Source organism: Hippoglossus hippoglossus, chromosome 18 (assembly GCF_009819705.1).
Source record: "Hippoglossus hippoglossus isolate fHipHip1 chromosome 18, fHipHip1.pri, whole genome shotgun sequence".
Taxonomy (NCBI): Eukaryota; Metazoa; Chordata; class Actinopteri; order Pleuronectiformes; family Pleuronectidae; genus Hippoglossus; species Hippoglossus hippoglossus.
The window spans coordinates 3,827,017-3,850,456 of NC_047168.1; the positions used below are offsets into that span (position 1 = coordinate 3,827,017).

The 23,440-nt window shown below is 40.1% G+C and overlaps 1 protein-coding gene across 1 annotated transcript in view; it reads right to left on the reverse strand.

Moving 5' to 3' along the window:
* The window catches only part of nrxn2b (neurexin 2b), a 617,697-nt gene that overhangs the window by 264,997 nt on the left and 329,260 nt on the right, over positions 1–23,440 (reverse strand). The window contains 3 exon segments of the mRNA XM_034615320.1: positions 11,049–11,239; positions 12,382–12,763; positions 15,260–15,379. Coding sequence (XP_034471211.1) covers positions 11,049–11,239; positions 12,382–12,763; positions 15,260–15,379 — 693 coding nt within the window.

Genomic DNA, 23,440 nt, shown 5'->3' on the forward strand with positions numbered 1-23,440 from the left:
TGAAAGGGTTAAAATAATGAAAATGAATGAATATTTGGCATTCATGATCAGGACTGAAGTTGGTTAAATAAATTAAGTAATTGAAAAAGAAAAAGATATATATATATACAATTTTTGTATACAGTTTTAGGGCATTTTTGTCCACGAATTTGCCGCAGGGACTTTTTTTTAACGCAGCCCTCTACGCAGTCTAAAAGCAAAGCTGCTCCACAACCATTTGTGGCAAAGTGTGCTGTATCAAAACTAAAGCATGATTTCTCTATAGGAAAATGTATGTATATTAGAGAAAAAGATACCTGAATATTTTTTTTTTCAATCAAAACTATGTACCTGCAACCTGATTGACCCAAACCCAACCAGCTGGTCTGTGGGTCCCTGTGTGGGCTCCTGATATGTGCCAGCACTTGCTGGTGGCACTTTGTGAAAGATTGTATAGTGACACAGACAGGCATCATTACACATTTTCATGCTTCCATTCTCCCTCCATGAAATGTCACTTCGTATTCGGTGTCCTTTCGCTTTGCCTCAGCTGTGCTCTTTTCTTTCTACTGCCCGTCAGTTTTTCTCACTTTGCTCCGTCACTATCTTTTACTCTCCCTTTTCCACATATTTGTCCTAATCTCCCTTGCCCTTTCATTTTCCACCCTCACTTTATGCGCTCACAGCATCCTCACCCTGTCCTGTTTTTAAATCTCCCTTTTCAACCCATCTTCTTTTGCTTTACTTGATTCAACCCTAAATGACTTCAGAGTCAGTGTCAGTTGTTCAAGCTTAGTATCGTTTTGCTGGTCAAAGTTTCATTGTACTGATTAAAAATGGCAGAAATGGATGTGCACTTGAATTGATGCCTTTTTGCAACTGACTGTAGGCTCACAGAACGTATGTTTAAGATATTACATGTAATCACTTCGATCTCTAGCTGTGAATCGGTGTACCAGTTGTCAGTGTCGTAGCAGTTATTCTATTATTCACAGTCTGAAGAACAGCTCTGCAATTTCACTCCAATCTAACTCACCTGTTTAATATGAGAGACGTGTTCAATCAAATATCTACAATTCTGTAAAAATATCTTTCAGGGAAATCTTTTTAAAGTGGATTTGTCATGTTTCTTCCTTTTTATGGTCTACAAACAGTAACATCGCACAATGGGTGACGGGCGATTTTTCTCCTTCAACATCTATTTCTGAGTCTGAGACCGGTGCATGTGTAGAGAAGAAAATGCACCTATGACAATATCCAATTCATGAGGGAGCATTATTACTAGCAGGGCCTTTGCCAGGGGACTAGAGGCCAGCCAATGAGGCCCAAAGGGATTCATGACTGATGAGGACAACGCCAGTCGCATTCGCTTCTAAATAAGCCTACAAGTGGAATGATGTGGAAAGATGTGGTATATCTATTTTTCGGACAATTTGAAATGTGTTGTACCCAATCCAAATCAATTTCTATCAACCATATGTTTTAACCTCACAGACCATGTTTTGCACGTTAGTAAAATGTTTACATTTTATATTTGTACAAATTGATCCAATTTTATTTATTTATTTTAACTGTCCTCTTCTACCCCTCTACATTCCTGTCTGAAAAAAGTTTGCATTTCTTCACAAACACATACAAAATGCTTTGCTGTATAAAAATACTCTATGTTAAATTATTATTACCATGAATTGAACAAACTGCCAGCAACTGCAACAGCTAATCATAGGAATGAAACCGTGTAGACATGCATAATACTGTTAATTCAAATCCATTGCAGTTGCTATGGACTGGCCCAACAAATTGTAATATACCATAGATTATCTATACATTTAAGAGAATGACATCCTATGACACTGATACAAATTCTACAACTCACAAAGCATTGTACAACTCAACAACTATAAACAGTATACTCAGACTAATGTAACTAGTAGCCGTTTAGGATTAATATATTGTAAATTTTTTCCTACTAAATGGTTTGTTTATATGATATTTTGCAAGCTGACTAACTGACAGATCACTCTGCATTTGATTTGCTTTTACTTTATAGTTATTAGACAAGTCCAGGCATACACACAAATACACAGAACAAGTGGTGTCTCCATTTTGGTTACACCTCTGGTGAAGAAGCTGTCTTTTGATGAAAGGGAGAAAAGAAGAGGGAGAGAGGAAGGTGGGAAAATGGCCAAAATTGTGAGTAATGCCATAGTAAATTGTAATGTAAGACAGGTCAGGGAGGAGAACAAGCTAAACCACACTGCTCTATTGCAGCACTCAAGCTACCTAGCCCACCATTTACTGAGAATAGAGGGTGTAGAGAAGGACATGAGAGGGATATGAATAAACAGGAAACAAAACATCTTGAAGGGAAGCTGACATTTTTAGGGGACTTTGCAAAGGACCGTCAGTTTCTTAAGAAACTTTTCAGTCTCATTCACTTTGTTATAGATCCAACAAAAAAATGTAACTCATCAATACTCACTCAACACGCTCTAAAGATAAAGTGGAAACATCCCTTTGCTGTGGCACTCAAGTGTCCCTAGTTTTCTTCAACTAGCTGTCCATGAAGATTTGTCAAGAACTGGGTTGGACAATGTCAAGTTAAAAAAAAACGATTCATTGAGTCCAAGGAATAAGATTACGATAAGATTGAGATGAGAAATGGAAAAAGTTCGGAATCTCCAGGAAGGACCTATCAGTCTCTGTCACAGAGGGACGACCATCTCAGCAGCACTCCATCAGCCACAGCCTGGGTGAGGTTATCTTAGAGTGGCTGGACAGAAGTGCCTTTGTGTTTGAGACACATGGCAGCCTGCCTAGAGTTTGCCAAACAACATAAAAAAGACTCAAAAGTAAAATGGATAAGTATACACTTATCCATTTTTTCTGAAACTTTCTGAAACTACTACATATAAGGTGATTTACAAATTGACATTTTATGCTGTCATATTTACTTAACTTTCAGTTGAGTAAGAGGTGGATTATAACAAAGACAGGTCTTCTTTAACATGTGTTTGTCGAATGATGATTTAGGTTAAATATTTGGCACTATGTCTACAATAATGGTGATTTATCATTGATTAATTAAAACTAGGTAGGGATAGGTGTTGTTGATTTACACTGACGATGATAAAGGCAACGTCACAACATGTTCAGACAATGATTTAGATAATGACAAATGTATTTATTAAATTAGTGTGAATGAACTGAATATGGCTCACAAACAGCTTCCATCGTCTTCACACTCCTGAAGCTTCCCATGCGGAGATGTCATGAAAGAGGCTGAGAAACTGCACGAGACATTTATACTATCTGACAAGAGGCACTAATCCAGTTATGCTGCAAGTGATTTGTTTAGTTATTATTATGCAAATGCATTCAGGCGCTGCTTTGGCAGATCTTCATTACATCGCCTCGTCCCTCTCTGTCATTCACAATTCTGCACCAGGTGCAAACTAAAGCACTGTTTAAGAGGAAATTGAATTAGGTACATGTGTTGTAGTACATCTAATAAACTGGTTCAGACAAAAGTGACAATTCCTCAGTTCTCTCTTTCAAGCTACATCAGATTTGAACTGAAAACTTACTTTCACACCTGGTACACTGCTTCTGCTCGTGACACTTTCAGCTGACAAGACTCAAGGGACCACTGGGAAGCTGGTATGGTCCCGTTTGAAGGCAGAATAATCCATCTTAATCATTTCAATTAGCAGAATGAGTCTTAATATCCGTTTGCCTAAAACTAATTAATATGTCTACCAGTGTGTCTTTTTCTTGACACTACTTATCTGCCTGATTAGGTTCAAGAAACTGACACTTGTCTTAAGATAATTGGAGGAACCACATTATGTCGGCCACATAAGGAACAATTGTATCCGGAATTAGCACTCATCTACTCCTCGGTGTTCGTGCATTGAAAACATGAAAATATAAAAGTTATCTTGAAGTCTAGAAAAGCCACATTTCAGCAAAGCTCAAGCAGCCGAGGTGGCTGTTTGAGTGAGATTAATGGTCTCAGACATCAATGAAGTGATGCCCCTAGCTCAAGCCTTCATATCTTTATCATAAAAGACTATTGGTAAAACTGCCAAAACACAGTTGAGTGGAATTCGCTGTTGGAAACGTACATTATCATGTGGATAAAAATAACAGCCTTTGTGTTTAGGAGACTGGTATTGAAGGATTTTTTTCCCCCCCGTGAATTCAATGGAGGTTTCATTGAGCTAACACCTAGTAGCAATTACAGAACCAAAGTGTTGAAACGCCCCTTCAACGGTTTCAGCATTGAGCTTATTAAGACCTTGTAACATTTTAACATTTGACACCCTTTGAGCTAACACTGTGTGCTCTTCTAAAGATTATGAGGTCAAGAAAGCGTCACAGCAAAGACATGTAATTAGTGCTGCACATCACAGCAGTTGCAGCACTTTACTTCCTCTACTGTTTCCATGGGGGCTGAAGCAGAAATGAATAGGGTTTCAATTATCACAGCTGGACTTTCTTGAGTATGATCACATCTCGGTCTTGTCCATCACATAATCGGTCTTACCGCCCTTTTGTTGCTGACATGCCATTATGGAAGAGAAGGATAATACAAATTATTCTTACATAATAAAAGAGACCCTGGTATTATGTTATTTAATCTCCACACAATATAATGAATAGATTGTGCTTACACCTAAAGGGTTGGCTTTAAATGAGAGGGAATGTTAAACTATTGGTTACAGCGGGATGACCGTGCACAATGTGTTGCAAATACACTACAATGCTCATGAAGGGTGATTTATGCAACATAGTGTTGCCCGCACAAGGCCAAATGCTGGCAAACTATTTTTGTATCGTCAAAAGTGATGAAAGCTCAAACAGCAGCGGTTTCAGGGTTCTAAGCTGTGTGAGTCATGTTCCTTTTATCTGACAATGTGGATACAATCATGTTTTCTTTTTAACAAATACACTTTGATACTATGTCCTTGAGCAAGACAGTTGAGCTGCTAGGCTCAATTTGATCCTCTTATGGAGAAGCGTAGCAGGAGAAAAAAATCCCCCCTAGTAGAGAGGGAAGCACATGGAAATTATCTACGTAGTATGATATTAACATTCAAGTTAATATATTATAGACTACCTCTAAAATGAGCCAGATGAGGTGGGAGCTGCTGATGGACTTCAGTACTGGGAAGTCATCAGCCTGTTGAAGGAAACCATTCAAGCTCGACTGGCACATGGGAATTGTGGATTAGCAGACAAAAAGAGCTGCGGCAGAAGGACTGTGGCTGAAATTCACAAGATGGATAACTATTTTCTTGACTTTTTGTCTGCCAGTTGATTCAAGTTCCGCTTTTCATTTCAGTCAGCTAAAGAAGGATTTTGCTTTTAAGAGTTTTCCTTACAAGGTGCCTGGGCTCTTCCATACTTACAGGGAAAAGAGATAAGAGCTCAAAGTAGAACAGCTGTTCAATTGCATCGGAAGAAGTCGATGGACGATTTCATTATTCATCCAGTTTTGGGGAATTCAAAAATGTTATTGGGAGCCGGTTTGGACACTAGTGAATGTGTGGGCTATGTAGGGCCACAACTATGTTAACAATATGAGTAATATGTCACAGATACAAATGTGACGACCATAGACTCAAAAAAAGAGGAAAATAGCATTTTACTATGAGAGTCTTGGCTGTACATGTATACAGTACATCCTACTGAGATGCCTTTGACCAAGGCACTTAACATATTTCCATGGTTATAGATTATATACTAGGCAGGTCACAGGCATGAATATATGTAAGTAAGCCTGCTTCTACAATGTTGTTACTGCAAACACTATATTATCTCATGGAAATATGTGAATAGAAGTGTCTTAAATATCAGGTTTCCACTTGGTGCTGCTTGTACTGTCCATTATGAAAAATACCGCTTTATCTCTTGGATTATGTTTGGTTGTTGTGGGGACGGTAGGAAAGACTATGGTTAGAATTTGTGTTGCACCTGGTTTACTGAGAGGCAAGAAGAGGTATACAGGTAAACAGGTATTGTGGCAGGATTAGCGACTAGCTTAGCTTGGTTTGTCAGACACTGATATTAACCAGGACACAGAAGACAGAAAAGCTTTGCGCTGATCAAATGGCTAATCTCAATTTTACTGCTGGCAAGAGTAGAGCTCATTAAAATGTGTGTACCTACTTTCCTCTCTCTCCTCCTCTCTCTCCTTTGCCAACCCTCTTCTCTACATTGTGTTTCAATTTGTTCTGCTTTTGTTGAAAAAAATGGAACATTTTCAATGTCATGTCTTTACAATTCAACACAAGTATGTCTCATTAGCAAGCATCTTCAAAAGAAAGGGACAGGCACAGTCTGACTATGGTTTGCAAAATTATTCCTCCTCTCTGCATCTCGTCAACCTGAAAAAAGGCTTCATTCGTTTTATTGTAGTGTTTTACCTCATGTCACATCACTGTATTTGATAATAGCGTTAATATCTTTGATATTGTCATGTTCGTTGCATTGTGAAGCAAGTTATTCCCCTCAGGGCAATGGGTGTTTTTACGTCCTCTACCACATGACCAACACTGTTCGCCACTCCAACTTCAGCTTTATAAATAAACACAATTACTGAAACAACAGTTACTAAAGCTTACATCTATTTTGTTTAATATGGGGAGCGCTGTTTGCTGGGATTCAGAGCTAAAACTTTTTAATTCGGTGTTGTTTTTCCATGTCAAATTTTAATAAATGAGGAGGACATGCACATTATGCAGCATTAACATTGGTAACTAGTTTTAATATTGTGGCTTATTGTTTACATTGTCTTTGGTCTTTGTCAGAGAACACTCACCAATCAACCTTAACCTGTCCTTGTTGCAAGGTGTCAGATGTAGCATTAATGAATTAATGATCAATATATCTTTGTTAAATTAATTGGGGAACCTTGGCATGATGAGCATAAACAAATGGGGACAATTAGCCCCTGTCCACCCCCAGTGGTATTACTGGTGAGTGTTACTCAAATGAAGACATATCATATGAGACCTGCTGCTTCCTGTCATAAAGAGGATGCCGCTAATTGTTCCTGCTATCATCGCCAGAGGTTGTTGATGGTCTTTGTAATTTCTGGTAATTACACCAAAGCCTCAACAAAAAAATGATGTTCCTACAAGAACCACCTGGCTGGCACAACATATTTCACTACCGAACATATTTATTGATATTTTGTATCAAACAGCCTCATAAAAATTGTAAATAAAGAAATGGGCCCTAAAGTCCATGTAGCAAAATATTTAAATGCACCGTGGAAACAGGCAAAGCAGACCGTACTCTATGAAACCTCTCTTTGTTAACACTTTCATACAAAAACAAAGGGATGTGTTTGAGGAAGGAGAATCCTTTGCTCCTGAATATATTCATATATTCATTCAGTTATAATTAATAACACTTTTACTGCCGGAAATTGGCAGCTGGGGAGCCATGTTGTCTACGGATACACATTTATACTGTTGAGCATCCCCCATTGGTTTACATTTAAGGAAATTCCAAAATTTACTTCGTCTGAGACAATTTTAATCTGTTAGAGGCTCCATTCTTGCTCAGCTATGCAAATTAGTTATGTGACAACAAGTGGTTCTACATTGATCATGATGTGCTATACTAGTGAAATGTATATGGCTGAAGGAACTCTCTCTCCCTTTGCTTTTCCCCGCTGACTAATTGTTTAAGACAGTCACGACTAAGGCTGGAGGCTGAACTGTATAGGTCCTAATGTGTAATTATTTCCATAGCAAACGAACAAGCACAAATTCTGCATGTTCCAAAAATCGGAACTCTGTTTGGCAATCATTTTAAGCTTCTCATGATTTATTGGATTTGTCACCTTCAGTGGTATGACTAAAGGATTCTGTTTTATCATGTCTTGTGTTATCATATTGTAAAGCTTCTGTGGCATATTTGATAAGGCTCCTTTCAAACTGATCGCTGAGAGAATCGACAAGGCTATTCCAGGGCAGGAATATGGAAAAATAACCTGCTATCACTGTGTTGTGCAGGTTGTCAACAGAAACGAAAGAGTTTTATTCCCTGCATGGTGTATGTTCAACATGTCTTCTTCTGAGACCTGCATTGACTACACAAAACTAGATCCACTGAGTGCTATCCTCGGGGACCGAGTGTGTGTTGCTCCCTCATCATACTTAAGCTGACAAAGAGGGATGCCTTGAAGATTTTTTGCTTGTCCAAAAACAAAGAGGAGGAAGACAGAGAGCACAAAACCCATTTTCCCCATTTTCTCTGGGCAATTACACAGATAAAGCTTAGAGAATAGTTTTTTTGCTTTGAAATGCAGGCAGAAATGGTGTTAAAACAGAGCAAAGAGATTGAGAGAGATGATTTAATGTTGCTATACGACTTGTGTTTTGTTTAGTTTGTTTGTTTCTTTCATTTCACACTGTGTGACTGTAACACTTCCAGAACATACACAGCCTTTGTGCAATAGTAAAAGGGAAGAACAGTATCTGCCCATCATGTGTGGTAGTATAAACGATATGTACATGTCTTTCTCCACCTATACAGGTTTCGATCTGGTGCTTTACTCCCATGTTTATGGCACTACAGTGCTTGAGCTGTGTAGGATATTTTAGCAAGGGAATTGTCACAGCAGAACTACAGAGCATGGTTTGAATGCCCAATTAGATAAGGGAATTGAGTAGTGAGACATCTTCCCCTGACTTCCGTCCAACTAGTATTCTTCCCACTAGCACTGAGCCACCTCGACCCCCCACCCCCTGAAAACAAGAGTTGCTAAGATAGAGATATGGGCCAATGAAAATAACTAAGTTTCCAACGCTGTGGCTCACAGATTAATAAAGATAGAGGGTCACTCCCCAGCCATGTATACAATGTTGATTGGGCATTGAAAAGAAAAGAAATGTCTGCCTTCTGTTTCATTTGTGAGACAAATCATTGTGCGGGGCGGGGTGTCTGTAATTTTGAATATGCAAATTGGGCCATTGTTGCTGCATGGCTCTGTGGTGGGCAGCTGAGGGATCTTGGGGGCGCACGCTTGGTTGGTGGGGTTTTAAAAAGGAGGTGGTACAATTCTCTATTAATCAGTCAGGCTGAGTGAGAGAACGGTAACACCAGTTGCATAGCTTTGGAGAACACTGCTTTTCCCAAACAATGAGAAGACAGATTATGTTTTCTTTTCCTAAACTATAATGACAGCTAAGGGTGTGCATCTCTTCTGCTGGGGGATTAGTTGTGATGTGTTTCTGCTTGATTAGAAAGGACGCAGTGTAACATGACTGCAAATGGTGGGAGAATTTGAAGATGGCGTAGGGAGGAGGGTAATCCACGGTTCAACACCTGCAGCATAATGTCAGTGATGATTGACAACAGTCTCTGTCACAGCCTGGAAGCAATCAATCAAGGTCAAAAACCCATCTAATAACAGACATCAATTACCTTACTGTAAAAGATCAACGGAGCAGATATGCTGTGACGACTGCACAGATGCACAGGAGATGTGCTTTGTCCATCAATCACACACAATACATAATGAAAGCATTATGTTGCATCTTGCTATACTCAAAAAAGCAAGCACTAATTACATCTGGGAGTTACTGATTGTAGTAATTACATTCCTACTCTAGCGCATATGTGACAATAACATAATTGGCCATATATGCATATTGCATTTTATTTGCATTTCAACAGACATTTCTGTGTCATTAGGCTGATAATTGTATTTCTTACTGCTAAAACCACTACGAGATATTTCAAACTCTTAAATCCTTGTGTCTTTGGCTTATGGACACTAAGATTATCCGTTCTAATTGCAGCATGCATACACCAAAGGACAAGGAAAGGGAAAGTGTCAATAAATCATGTCTTCCTGGAAAATCTCACGGCGTCGTTTGATCTTTTGACTCCCCATAGCGTTCAATCGCCCTGGGGGCTCAATCTGATATCTGATGTGTTTTTACACAACAACCTACAGTGCTCTCAAGAGCACATGACTCATCTAGAGCTAATCTTAATACTAGTAGAGACAGGCACTTGAAAGAGTCTAGCATGAAGGACACTACCTTGCGACCTCTGTTGTCCACTGTCAAGTTCCTATTGTCTCTCTTCCAAGTAAATATCTCTTCATCTATGATTTCCATGCTGTCAACTGTCAGAGGACGCGACTTCAGACATCCAAAGCCCACAACTACCTGCGCCTCCAGTCCCAGTCAGCCTGGACCAGATATTTTCTCACACTTGAGTGCCTTGTAACCATTGCTGTTATTTCAAGATGACTCGTGAGGGCAACACACTTTAAAGTCAAAGTAGTAAAGGTGTCTCCATCTAAAGTCATTGTTTCCTCAGTAAAAGTCAAGTGTACTCAATGTGAAGGTGTTTGTTCCAGTCAGTCAGGCAGCTCGGTTGAAACAAGAGAGTGAAAGTTTAAAAAAAAGAGAAGGGAACAAAGCACAGAAGGATGAAACGATAACCTGTTAGCGTTTTCAGTATATGATTCCTTTTTCACCTTGGTCTGCAGTGTTTAGGTGATGTTAAGATACCAGTTGGTAAAGGATATTGCTGTTATTGCCCTTTTCCTGTAAATCCAACGTCTGACAAAATAGGTGGGGATTATCTTTCAAGGAGAAGAGGATAGGCTTTTGTTTTATTTCACCGACTGTCCACCCTTGTTTGGGAAGCACATGTGAACACCACCTACTTTTGCCTGTTGAACCTTGGCCTTGCAATTCAGGGAAAAAGGCAGTACATGATAAAATGTAGATAGGTTCACTCACCTAAAACCTGTTTTTTTGAGACAAGTTTTTATATATTCAAGGAGAAAATGTGTTGTAGGAAATCCTCAGTGCCTAAGAATGCCAATGGATGTACAATGCTCCTATTGTAAAAGTCACTGTGATCTTGAAAGTGGATCTAATTTAGATTAATTTGAGCAGGCGTGTTCTCATGGCTACAGTCCAACAACACAAAAGGGACAAACCAAGGATGACAATGTAATAAGTATTTCCCATCAGCAGTTATGTTTTCTGGAAGAATCTATCCCTGAGCACTGGGTGGCCTGCTCTTACCTTTGAGGTCCAGGTTCCGGGCTCCATTGGAGTGCTGAGTAACGGTGCGTGAGTCGATCTTTAGCGTATGCACGTTGTTGGCGTCCCGGGAGACCACCACGTTGTGCCACTGGTTGTCATTGAGCGGCTTGTCTGAGTTGCCCTTCATCAGCGACGGCCCGTTGCCAAGGTCAAAGACGTAGTGGACATACCTGTGAAGAAAGATATCAGTGTAAGGGCTGTTTGAGGTCATTATCAAAAATCAATCATTGCTCAGTCAGAACTCAATTTTGGAAAATGGGGACAACAATGGTTCATATTGATCTGGCTTCACATTACAATAGTAACCCCTCACTGATAACAGGTCACAATCAACAGCACTCAACCTTCAATTATCATGATGGAGTGATTGAAGATCGGATAATATTTTTTTATTTCCTACACTGTTTCTGATGTCTTGATCCTCTTCTCTAAGACATATTCTGGGTTAAATACAAATTCAAGTTGATGTGTCTGCACATGGCATTTACTCACTGGTTTGACATGTAAATATAGAAACCTGCTTTTGTCTCCAATCCCTTGTTTGCCCACAGGCAGATGAGGTGGCACACTTCCCTCCTTCACACAAATATGGCTCTCTTTTGTGTTTCGGGTTAAGGCTATTGTGGCTGTTCCATTGAAGGTATGCATTTTTTTGTTTCTACCTTGATTCTAGTCCCTTTATGTAGCCTCTTGTCTTTATGCTGCAGAGGCAGCTCAGGCTTTTGTGTTGCAACAGGGCTAAGTATAGAGCACAAGAGGAAGAGGGACACAATAGCTAAATCCTCTTTTTGATCCTTTAATTATAAACAGTATTTAAGGTGACAATTCCAACCAGGTTTTCCAGGGTTCAAGCTCCTTCAAGAATTGTCCAAATACTTTGTCAATCAGAGAAATGCACTGTGCTCACACATATGCAAAGTAATCAGATTGTACCAAACGAGTGCCAAAGACAGGTTTTTAGAAAAACAGATGGAGATAGTTCTACACTTTCTGTTTACCAGCCAATAACAACCTGCAGGATGTGTAGATTTCAGCCGAGCTTTCAAGATAACTGATTGATTACTCACATATACTACACCAACTTTCATCCAAAAAAACACTGATGAACAGCCGAAGCATATAGTTTAAATAATACTTCAGTACACACTGTGGCGCTGGGTTTGATTTGTTACAAAATACGTTCCATGACTTTCAGCCCAATGCGAACTCAGGTAATTTTCTGTTTTCTGTCAACAGCAGATTGGAGAGGCAAGAAGGGCACAACTGAGAAATCACTTAAAACGTACCCACCAGTGTACAAAAAACCACTCACCCTTTCACCAGCTCCACAACGATGAAGTCACTCCCGTCTCCAGAGTTGAAAAGCATCAGGCCATCGGGCGTGGTGGTTTTGAACTGAAAGAAGAGGTGCATGGAGGCGTAAGCTTGTAACGTTGCTAACGCTAAGTAGCTGCCTTTCGTTCGAAACGTCACCGGATCTGCAATGATGTGGCGCATGCCGAAGCGGGCGTTCAGCTCGCAGTAGGAGATGTCGCCGTTTTTACACTGGTCTAGATATGGCAGCCCATTGAAGGTCAGGCCCTGGAGATGGCCAATGAAGTTTGAGGGCACCACAGATATGAAGCGACGCTCAGTCATGATGCCCGTCTCGAGGTTGTGGAACTCGAGACGTGTGTGGGCACCAGTCATCTGGCCTGGAACGTTGAAGGATACAGAAAAAACAAAACACCATTAACTTAAAAATAGAGATATTAATTGAACATTATAACCAGTAGCACATAGATATGTTTTTAAGACGAGTAAGTTAAACTTATAGGTCATCTATATGTATATATGTTTTCAATGGAAAACTCAATGGAAAAGACATGTTAATATTAAAAAGCCTTTAACTGAAAAACAATGTATACATATAATAAATTTTAATTAACCTTGTCTGCTATAATATTTTTACAATAAGCATATAATATATGACTTTGGCATATTATTAAGCTTATTACATTTAATGTAACAATACGTAAAACAGTGTGTACAGGATACGGTTTTAATGCATAGGTCCAAAAAAGGTTTCAGCTCCTTTTCTAACCTGCTGTGATGGATATTATACACGGACGATATTGCAGTAAATTTCTTGTTCCCACTGCTCACACACACCACAATTAACATAGTGTTAACTGTGAGATGTTGAGAAATGAGCTTGGCAACCTTCCGGTTAAAAATACTCTGCCAGGACTCCCTGGGCGCTTTCTCCTTATTTTTCCCGATGAACCAGTTTGTGAACAAGTCAGAATTTCACAGGGTCAATCTTTGCTTCTGGCCTTGACGTGCCCACTACCTTTCCTCCATCTAGCTTGTCATCTATCTTACACTCTGTTCTCACCTATTCCTTCACCCTTTGCCCTTTTATCCTTTTGCCTGGGGCCACAATACAGTGAGCACAAGTGACTCCACCTCGTCCCTTGACCTTTCATCCTTCTCTTGCCATTTTCTTAGTAGCTGGCAGAACCTGTTCTTGCATACTTTGTACACAACGGCTACCACACAGTTATCTCTCTCTAAAAACTCTTTGCATTTCTCTTTTGTGCTCGGCCTCAATTGCATATATTTCATCCAGCTCTTCATCATATGCATTGATTTGCTGTGGTTGCAACTAGCTTGCTCACAATTTCTATCATTCCTAAAATGTTAAGTATTCAGGGCTGTAGTGGGGGGTAAAAGTACAGTTTACATACCTTTTTAAATATAAAATAGCATTTACCCATCTTTTTATGGTGGTTTACTCACAAAAATGTGGGTCTAATTCAACACCTCGAGCTCGAGCACCCCTAAAAATATTATATAATGTGGCCATACATGTTAAATATATATATGTTCATGATCTGCATTTCAGATGTTTGTGGTTCATGTCAGACCATCTTTGTGTTTAAACTGTTTTGAATTAATAAATTGCTCTTGTTGAGATGCTTTAATTTCACGTAACGAGTCAAATTCGTCATCTTCCCTTCACCTTTCTCTCCACTACTACGCTGTGTGTGTGTGTGTGTGTGTGTGTGTGTGTGTGTGTGTGTGTGTGTGTGTGTCACGCCTCTGCTCTTGGTAAAGAGAGAGAAGCTAACGGGATCTAAATGATACCATTTAGATCTTCAGCAAGATTTGCTGACGATTTGTCACTTTCTCAAACATCCAGCACAACATTACAGTTTGCAAATGGTAAAGGGTGGTTGCTTGTTTATCAGTTAGTAAGATTAACAAAATGCCTGTATGAAGTTTGATGAGCTCAATCAGGCTTAATTTCTAAGATGTTGTTGTTAGCCGCATTGATCTATCTGAATCATATGCTAACAATTACATAATTAACCTAATTTCCAATGAAGCTGGCTGGACATTAACATTAAGGCCATGTTTACAATGAATGCACTCTGTGTATGCTGTTATGTTGTATGCATTAATGTAAAAGCAGGATTTATACTGTTGTAACATATTAAAACTCTTAATTGGTAAAGTAGCTAGCAACTACAGCTTGATAGAAAATAATAGTGGAGTAAAAAAGTACATTTGCCTCTGAGATCTAATGGAGAAGATTAACTAACACTCAATACATTTGTATACATTAATTGAGTAATTATACTTAGTAACATTCCATCATTGTTTACCCCACACCAGTACAAATAAATAGCAACAATAATAATATCAATAATAAAATGCTTGTTTATTGGTCAATATGATTTGATTTCAGTGGTTCTAGTGTCATCGTGTATATATAGTCTCTTATACGGGTGAATAAAGTTCATTGACCTTATGATAGCAGTGTGAGAGCTGCCCGAAATTTTTGGTTTACCCACCTTTTTTTTTTTTACCACTACAGCCCTAGACGTACTGTGAGTGGGTAAGTTCACGACCAAAGATGGGTATTAATGTTTACTCACCAATGCAAATACAAAAAAACACTTCAATTTCGACAATGACATTTGCGGATAAACATTTCAAACTTCTTACCTGTCTCCCTTAATCTGTTTAACTATAAATTAACAAACCATATCTCCGATTCATTATCATCATAATTAGTCGACTTCCTTATGAAGGGAAAGGGTAACATGGTTTGTTCGAGTAAATCACCATCCTTACAGTCACAATGCTTTCATTAGCTGCTCCTCACCCCAAATGAATCCTGCTGTGTCCCAAACCCAACTAACCTTCCACTGTGACATTATCCACAGACAGCTGCAGGATCTTGCCTCTTCGCACCACCTTCACCGCGTGCCACTCGTTGTCGTTCAGCTTCTGCCCCGCAAACAGTATCTCCGGTCCTTTGCCTATGGTGGGGAGGGGGGATTCAAATCACAATCAGCACAGCGGGGATTGTGTTTGTGTCTACTCACGCACCCACACACCAGATTTACACACAATAGGTGACAGAACTATTGGAGAAAATCTGCATGTTTGCGAAACATGTTCACATGATGGATTTTTCCCAGTATACCGGAAATGAAAGGAATCAAATGTCTGGCCTGACGGACTGTGAAATCAAATGTCTTCTGAAAGGCTCACAGTGCTGCAGCAGGATGTCATTGAAGACAGTAGGACAAATACCTTGTAATAGGCTGAGGAAGCAGATTAGAACAGGCAGCCAACGACGACTGGAGAGGCTCTGTTACAAGCATTATATAAAGTCGAGTTCTGCTTTCACAGAGCATTTCATGTCTCAGTTAAGCACATGGAGCACTCGCTTAACACACCCTATAAGTGGAGGAGTTAATAGGTGAGACCAGGCAGTTTAACCGCTCATCCCACAAACTGCTCTCCTCCCTAATTCCCCCTTTCCACATCTCCACTTCCAATTCCCCTCTCCTCTGCTCGCCTCTCTTACTGCTGTTTCACCTTACCCACTGAAAGGGAAAAGACAGTTTGATGCAATGGCATATGGTGTTCCAGAAATGTTTAATAGACCCTAATGTCAGCAACAGGGAGGGACAGCAGGAAAAAACATGTGAATTAAGACGGTGGTCATTCATACCCTTTTTGTTATTCACCATGATGAGCTGACATGATTCTTGGCCAAAGTCAAAGCATTGGCTGTCAGGGATTAGTTGATATGACAAAGTTTGTTTGAGGATTCAAAACACACCGGAGTTGGAAAGCATGGCAACGTGGTTTCAGAAGTTAAAGTGAAGGCCTGGCAGGAGTGGACAGGCAAAGTGTCACAGCACCGAGGTGAAGGTGATCAGTGAACGAGAATTTGTGTGTGTGTGTAAACAGAATAATGAGAGGAGAATTCCACCTTGTTGACAGCAGGGCAGACTGAAATAGCAGAATGCAACAGGAGACCAGTCACTTGTATTCAGCCTCCTTCTGTGCTCACCACACTTTTAGGCACTGTAGTGTCATTGTGGCTGGTAAATAAAGAAACTGTGGCATCAAAAGTCACAGGCTTTCTTACTGTAATAGTACTGATGAGTTGTTTAATACACATCTACTATTAGAAAATGCTCTTCACTTCTAGGGTCATTGGCTCTATTCTGACAGGCTGGCTGCCTGGAGCCTGAGTGTATTATATAGTACAGACAAAACATGAGTGTCCTCTTCCCCGTTTATAGGGGAATTTTAACTGAAGTTACTTTATTATGTTGTTTTTTTCACTTTTTGACTTAAGCCACATGAAATTGGACAGAGAGACTTTTGATCACACCATGTGTGAAGTAAATATTAAGGAAATGCCTGCTGTATTGCTGCAACTAGAGCAGGAGTGTATTAAACTTGCCAGCAAAGGTAAAGCTGATACGAAGATAAATTTAAGGACAGAGTCAAAAAAATAAATAAAAAACAACGATGATCATAAAAAACAGGAGTAAAAAGGAACCTTTAAAAAAAAAAAAAACTGAGAACCAAAGTGCAACAGAGCAGCCGGAGAGCTGGCTGGCTGATGCAAGATCGTAAAAGTTAGAAGAGTCTAAGGCAGCACAAATGAAGGGGAATGAGTACCCTTTAGAATGCAGTCCATGCAATATTTATTTGGCTTGGCTGCCACAGGCCGCAGGAGAGTAAGGGCCACTGCTGCATACATAGCAAGCACCATTTGAAACATAATAACAGTAACAATGAGGGAGCTTAAGATATATACTCTGGTCGAGCTAGCCAAGCAACCAGAAACTCTGGGTAGATGGTGGTAGAAGTGCAGCCCAGGACCCATTAGGGTGTAGGGGCATAGGGCGGTGCACAGTATCAACACACACCCCAGGCCACTGTCATACTCTCTTCTCTAGAGTTGGGTTGGGCTAGTCAACCATTAAAGAATAGCTTGCAGAGATCAGGAGTATGACGATGATAAGTATAACATGCTATCTTACAGAATTTGGCCTGCGTGTTGACTTGACGCCCAGATGATGATGTGAACAGTATTAATCAAAACCTATTCCTCAAAACTTCATACTGATGAAACACCTGGTGTTGGCTCAGTGCGGCATATTGCTGAAAGTGAAGTGACGCCTCACTTCACTGCCCAGGTGAGATTGCAAACAAGAAAGCTGAGAGCTAGTGGTCCAGGGTTAAATGAGCCGCTAAGCCTTTAATGCAGCCACTGGCAGAGTACTCATTGCTAGAAAAACAAAGGGGGACGCAAGGCTCATTAATAACAGAGCTGGTGATTATTAAAATGCAATTAATTATCAGGCTGTCACTTGTGCCCTCTCGCTTTGTGTTGGAGATCAGCAGGGCAAAGGGCTGCCTTCACACAAACAGAAGCTTCTTCTTTCCTCATCTCTGCATCTCTTTTGTCCCCTCACAGCGCCACACTTTGCCTGGCACTTCCTAAATATGCCACATGGGAGACGAAGACGTGCCAGGGAGATTTCTTAACCAGTTTTAAAATAGCCAGGATTGTGAATTACCTTCATTGGCTGTGTCACCACATCATAAATGAGAGGTGTGATGTTTGCGGGTTGTTGCACTATTACCAGCACTCATCCATCATTGGTTGCTCCGTTCTCTGTGTAAACAGCCATCATTAATGTAATCGGATCAATGAAACACAAGCTGTCAGCCAATGGCTGCTGTTTGTTGCCATCAGTCTCTATTCAGGCTATGTGTGTGCAGTGAGTACTAGAGCACTGTTGTATAATTATCATGTCTAAACCACAATCAAAACAACTTGAGTGAAGCTGAACATCAGTCTGCAGTAGGCAATGATGACAGCATTTATATTGTGACAATCAGGAAATTACATAAAAATGTTTTTCTCTGACTATGCAGAAAGTGGCACAGAGATCCAGAAATCTTTCAGACCACTGATGAACATGTTTTCACTCGTCTGAGGATCTTAAAATAGAAGCATCTGACAAATTAAATAAGTTGCCAAGCACAATGAATTCTCTCCTCTCAGTCACTGACACCGCAACTGCAAGCCCCAAAATGAACCTAGAATGGTGAAACAATGTTATGAGGCATGTTTCAGTTTGGTTCTTTTACATTCTGCATGATAGTGGGGCCCCGTGTGGTCCATCAACCCCACTGTCACTCCAATCATTCCTGACTGATGCTGTCTTCGGAGCAGCAAGCTTTCCTGAAATGGTTGTTACGCTAACGAGCGCAGCAGAGTCTAATGCTGACCAGGGGGCTCGGAGCTGGCCAAACAGGAACGATCACTGCTAGCCAGTGTAGTGGCTTAACAACACTACCACAGCTCGATAGGGCCACAGGCAGTCCCTGGCAAGTTTGCTGTTGGTACAGTAGATGGCAAAAACAACCTGCCATGAGTCATGCAGTCATACACAAGGGCAAGCCACTGAACCAAGCAGTTTATCGGGATCTCTCAAGCATATGTAGTCAGAGTGTTGGGATTATAGGGGTAATGGGTAACTGCAGGGTGCAGTGTCAGAAATTCAAAGAGTCAGTGTTTGCTAAGGGGATTCAACATGATGTTTGAGCTAACCAGACAGTTTATATCCTAAACCATTCTGATATGTACAGAGAATCCTACTTTATATTAACATGCCATGTGGATTTGAATGTATAACAGAGGTAGCAACACATTTACAAGCATTGCAACATCACTGTAGCATTGGAAAGCCTCTACTCATGCCTGAGAGAACATAAATTTAACACTGAACATAAACAATCTCGTATCAGAACAATGCTCTGCCCTGAATGTGCCACTTTGCCATTTTTCATCTCAACACTGACTCAACTTAACAGGGGAACCTGAGCTGCTATGTAAGTTGATTTCCCCTTTTACTACAGCGTGATATTCTGTTTTACGATGTTTGACAGAACCTGCCATCCTCAAGTATAGGATACAGCCGTGAATGCCAGTTCAAGCTCTGTAATTCAAATTCCCTGCAAGAGAACATAATTATGAGCAGCTAGCACTCAGGACGTTTGAGGTCACGAGTTTCCACGAAGCCACACACACACACACACACACACACACACACACACACACACACACACACACACACACACACACACACACACACACACACACACACACACACACACACACACACACACACACACACTTGCAAGCAACCCATGAGAGAAAAGAAAATACAACAGTGGACTGCAGTCCAATTAAAATGGGCTCAAGAAAGATCCACAATCCCCAGAGTTTCATTCTCAGCTCAGCAGCCCCACTCTGAGGAAAGAGGAAGGACACTGATGCTGATCTGAGTGTTGACGAAAATGTGCCGCGAGAGAATGAGAGACTGAGCAGGGGGGAGAGAAAACAGAAGATGCAGAGATGAGGGTGGATACCAGATGATTGAAATGGATTTTTCATGCAGAGCAGTAGAGGAGGTTAAAAACATAACCTGACAGGCCAGGAGGAATTGTAACGCTTGGCATCTTTGTGGATTCATATGGAATACGTGGGGACAGAACAAAATATGTATCAATAAAATATCTACTTAGTGAGACAGACAGATGCTGTAATCAAACAGAGAATATGTGTATGTGTCATATGAGTGGAGGACTTATTTATGTTCACAATTAGCATTTACTACCAGGTGATGGACCTCAGGCAACCCCCTGTTGTGCACCCATCTGGGAAAGCACATTGGATAGTGAACACACTCTTTTGTTCATAATCACACAGAAGTATGCACATCCTGTTGCAGATGGATACCACTTTTGAAATGAATAAAAACAATATGTAATTGGTTCTATAAAACTGAAAACATAGGAAACACCCAGCAGGATTGTTATGTGCTGAATGGCAGCATTGCCATGAGAATCAGAATTGAGCCATCACCAGCGCTGGGTGGTGCATGAGACAATTATTATTGAATAATCTTTATTCAAATTAAATGATCATAATACTCCTTGCAAGGATAAAAAATAAAATCTTACTAAATACAGTATGATCACAGAACTAAGTTAAACAATTGGGCTCTTTGAATCAGCATAGTGTATAAAAGTAAAAAAAATGTCTTTCATAATGTGCATAATGGCATTGAGTTTGTTACCAGCTGAGCTTAGATTAGACAAAAATGTTATAAAAATCCATTAAAAAGGGTGTGGAAATGTCCAGCAGTCTTAAACTGGAGCATGTTGGTACACCTTGCATGGTAATAATATAATAATCATAATAATAATAATCATAATAATAATTATCCACAAGCAAAACCCGAAGCCATTACATCAGATTTTTTCACTGAACAACTCAAGGCAAATTATAGACAAAATATGCACAAAACAGCAACAACAGCTGCAATATGTCTGCTGGAGAGGTGTAAATTATACTGAAAATAATTAAAAGAATAAATAATTATAGATATTTCATTGTATCTTAGTGTTGTGCCATTGTCGTTACCCAGGTAACTAGTCAAAATGAACACCATTTAGTAAATGCATAATTAATGCTTAAAGAGGGATTTACAAGTCATCAGCTACAAGAGAAATGTGTCAGGTTTCTTACATGTACTGTAGTAGGCTCTGAATTGAGACTACATGGCTTTCCTGATTCCTACATTTATGGGAGGTCTGCCTGTGCGTCTGTGTATAAGAGAGAGAAAGAGAGAGAGCTTGATCATACATTAAACCTTGTAGATGAGAACAGCGCATGCTGCGCACAATAGATACATCTCCCACACAAAAACACATGGCCCTGGTTTCCTGCCAGACCAGTGTCAGTAATTGGACCATTGGGGTCCTGTATTGTGTATGTGTAGCAGTTTGATTATAAGAGGAGTGAGGACAATTTTTGAAAGTAAGGACATTTTGGGTGGTCCTCGACCTTGTAAGCTGTTTTAGGGTCAGAATCCGGTTATATGGTAATGGTAAAGTTTAATGTTTGAGGTAAAGTAGGGGCCTACAGAATGCATTATGTGAACAAATGTTATGTGTGTACATGCATGCGTGTGTGTACATGTGCGTGTGTATGAAAGAGAGACTATAAGTATAAAAGAATGGTACCTATTTTGAAAAAGGTGCTGTTGAAACTTTAACTTATGTCTCAGGTTATAAGAGTGGTGACAGCAAGGGTTTGGAGAGAATAAGCCTTATTGGGGAGTAGGGGCAGCGGGAGTGTGTGTGTGTGTGTGACAGTACGTGAGAGAGCCAAAAGATAGAGAGATGCAGTGTCAGCAAGGCAGCTTTCACAGCCAACAAACTGGCACAGGAACATCATGGTGTGGCATCATGGCACGTCTTTATGTGTGAATGTGTGTGGTGATCTTCAGGACCACATCTGCAGGAATGTTTGTATTTTGCTTAGTAATGGTGATAAACAGCAGAGTACAAGTACAAAACATATTGCATTTTGAAGATTTATTATACAAATATTCATGTCCATTTTAGTGTATGAATGTATGTGGTGTTTGAGGGTGAGTTGAGGTTTATGTGCCAACCCCATGCCCCCTCTCTCCTCTGCCATCTGTGCTGCTGGCATGTCTCCTTAGAGCTGGTAATGAAGAGGAACGCCGCCACCACACACACACACACACACACACACACACACACACACACACACACACACACACACACACACACACACACACACACACACACCGTTGCTTCCCTGTCTGTGTCTCGGACAATCCTTTTCTTCCTTTAACACAGTCTATTTACCCTCAAATGGCTGCATTACAAACTACTGCCTACAAAAACGTACATAAATTCACAAACAACTTGGCTCCAAGTATTCTGCTTTTCAAACACCCTCTTAAACTGCATCTCCTCACAATCTGCTCGACTTGCCATTGATTTTTTTTCTTCTTTTTGTAAATAGAACCTCGCAGCATGTTGCCTCTTAAGTTCAAACAGCTGAAAGCTCTCCACCCACCCAAATGAACAAATCCTATAAATACCACACATGTCAGTGCTGCGCTGAAAGAGACCCTGATAATGTTCCAAAACACACACTGATTATCCACCCCAACCCCAAGATTACACACAGATTCACAGTCATACACCTGTGGTTTAGGGCATTTCTGAGAACAGTATACTTACATGAATGTATCCTTTGCCGGCTACAAATTAACTGCCAAATTCCCAACTCTAACCTTTGACTTACCATAAATTTTACTTCAATGGGATGTGGATGTAAGAAAAGCTGTAATTGTATTTGAAAAGATGTTATCAGCAAAATATGGCTGCTGACATTCACACTCACAACCCCGCTGCCAGAACCCACACGCACACGTAATAACACAATCCTACAGCAACCCACTTACATTACATACACCTCTATCATATGATGTAATGAGACAGAGGTGATTAATAATGACCACAAGTTGACAATCGTCATGAACACGTCTTGTTTTGTAACACTTTAAAATGGCAACCTTAAAAATGTTTATTTTTTAATGTCATCAACAGATTGACTTTTGATTGGATATTTTTCACTCGTTAAAATCTCTGTCCTTTTTCCATTAAATAACTAATTTAGTTACATTGTCAGATATGAAGTTATTAACACTTGGTTTCCATTAACACACCAGTCTTAATAATACTTTCATCAACACAATGTGCGAGTACTCCGCACTAGGGTTGCATGGTACAGCGAAAATTAACTGTCTTTGCAATGTCAACATGTGCGATATACGTATCGCAAAAGACTGCTTGAACTGCGATAAATGGTGTTCCATGTGCCATTCTGCATATCAATATATTTGGTCAATCAGATGGAGCCCTGCTGCCTGAGATAATGTTAAAAATATGAAGATCATTGACAGGCCTGCAATTCTCTATGCAGGGATTGTCCTGCATAGAGAATTGCAAGGGCCTCCATCAAATTTCGTGCCACCACCACCTCCCGACAAAATTCTAGTACAGTGGAAACTGCTATTGATCACATTTATCCCAGGCCAAATTGATGACAATATTTGATTGATTACTAAAAAATGTAATTCCATAGCTTCTTTATTATAGTCCCAGAACTTCAG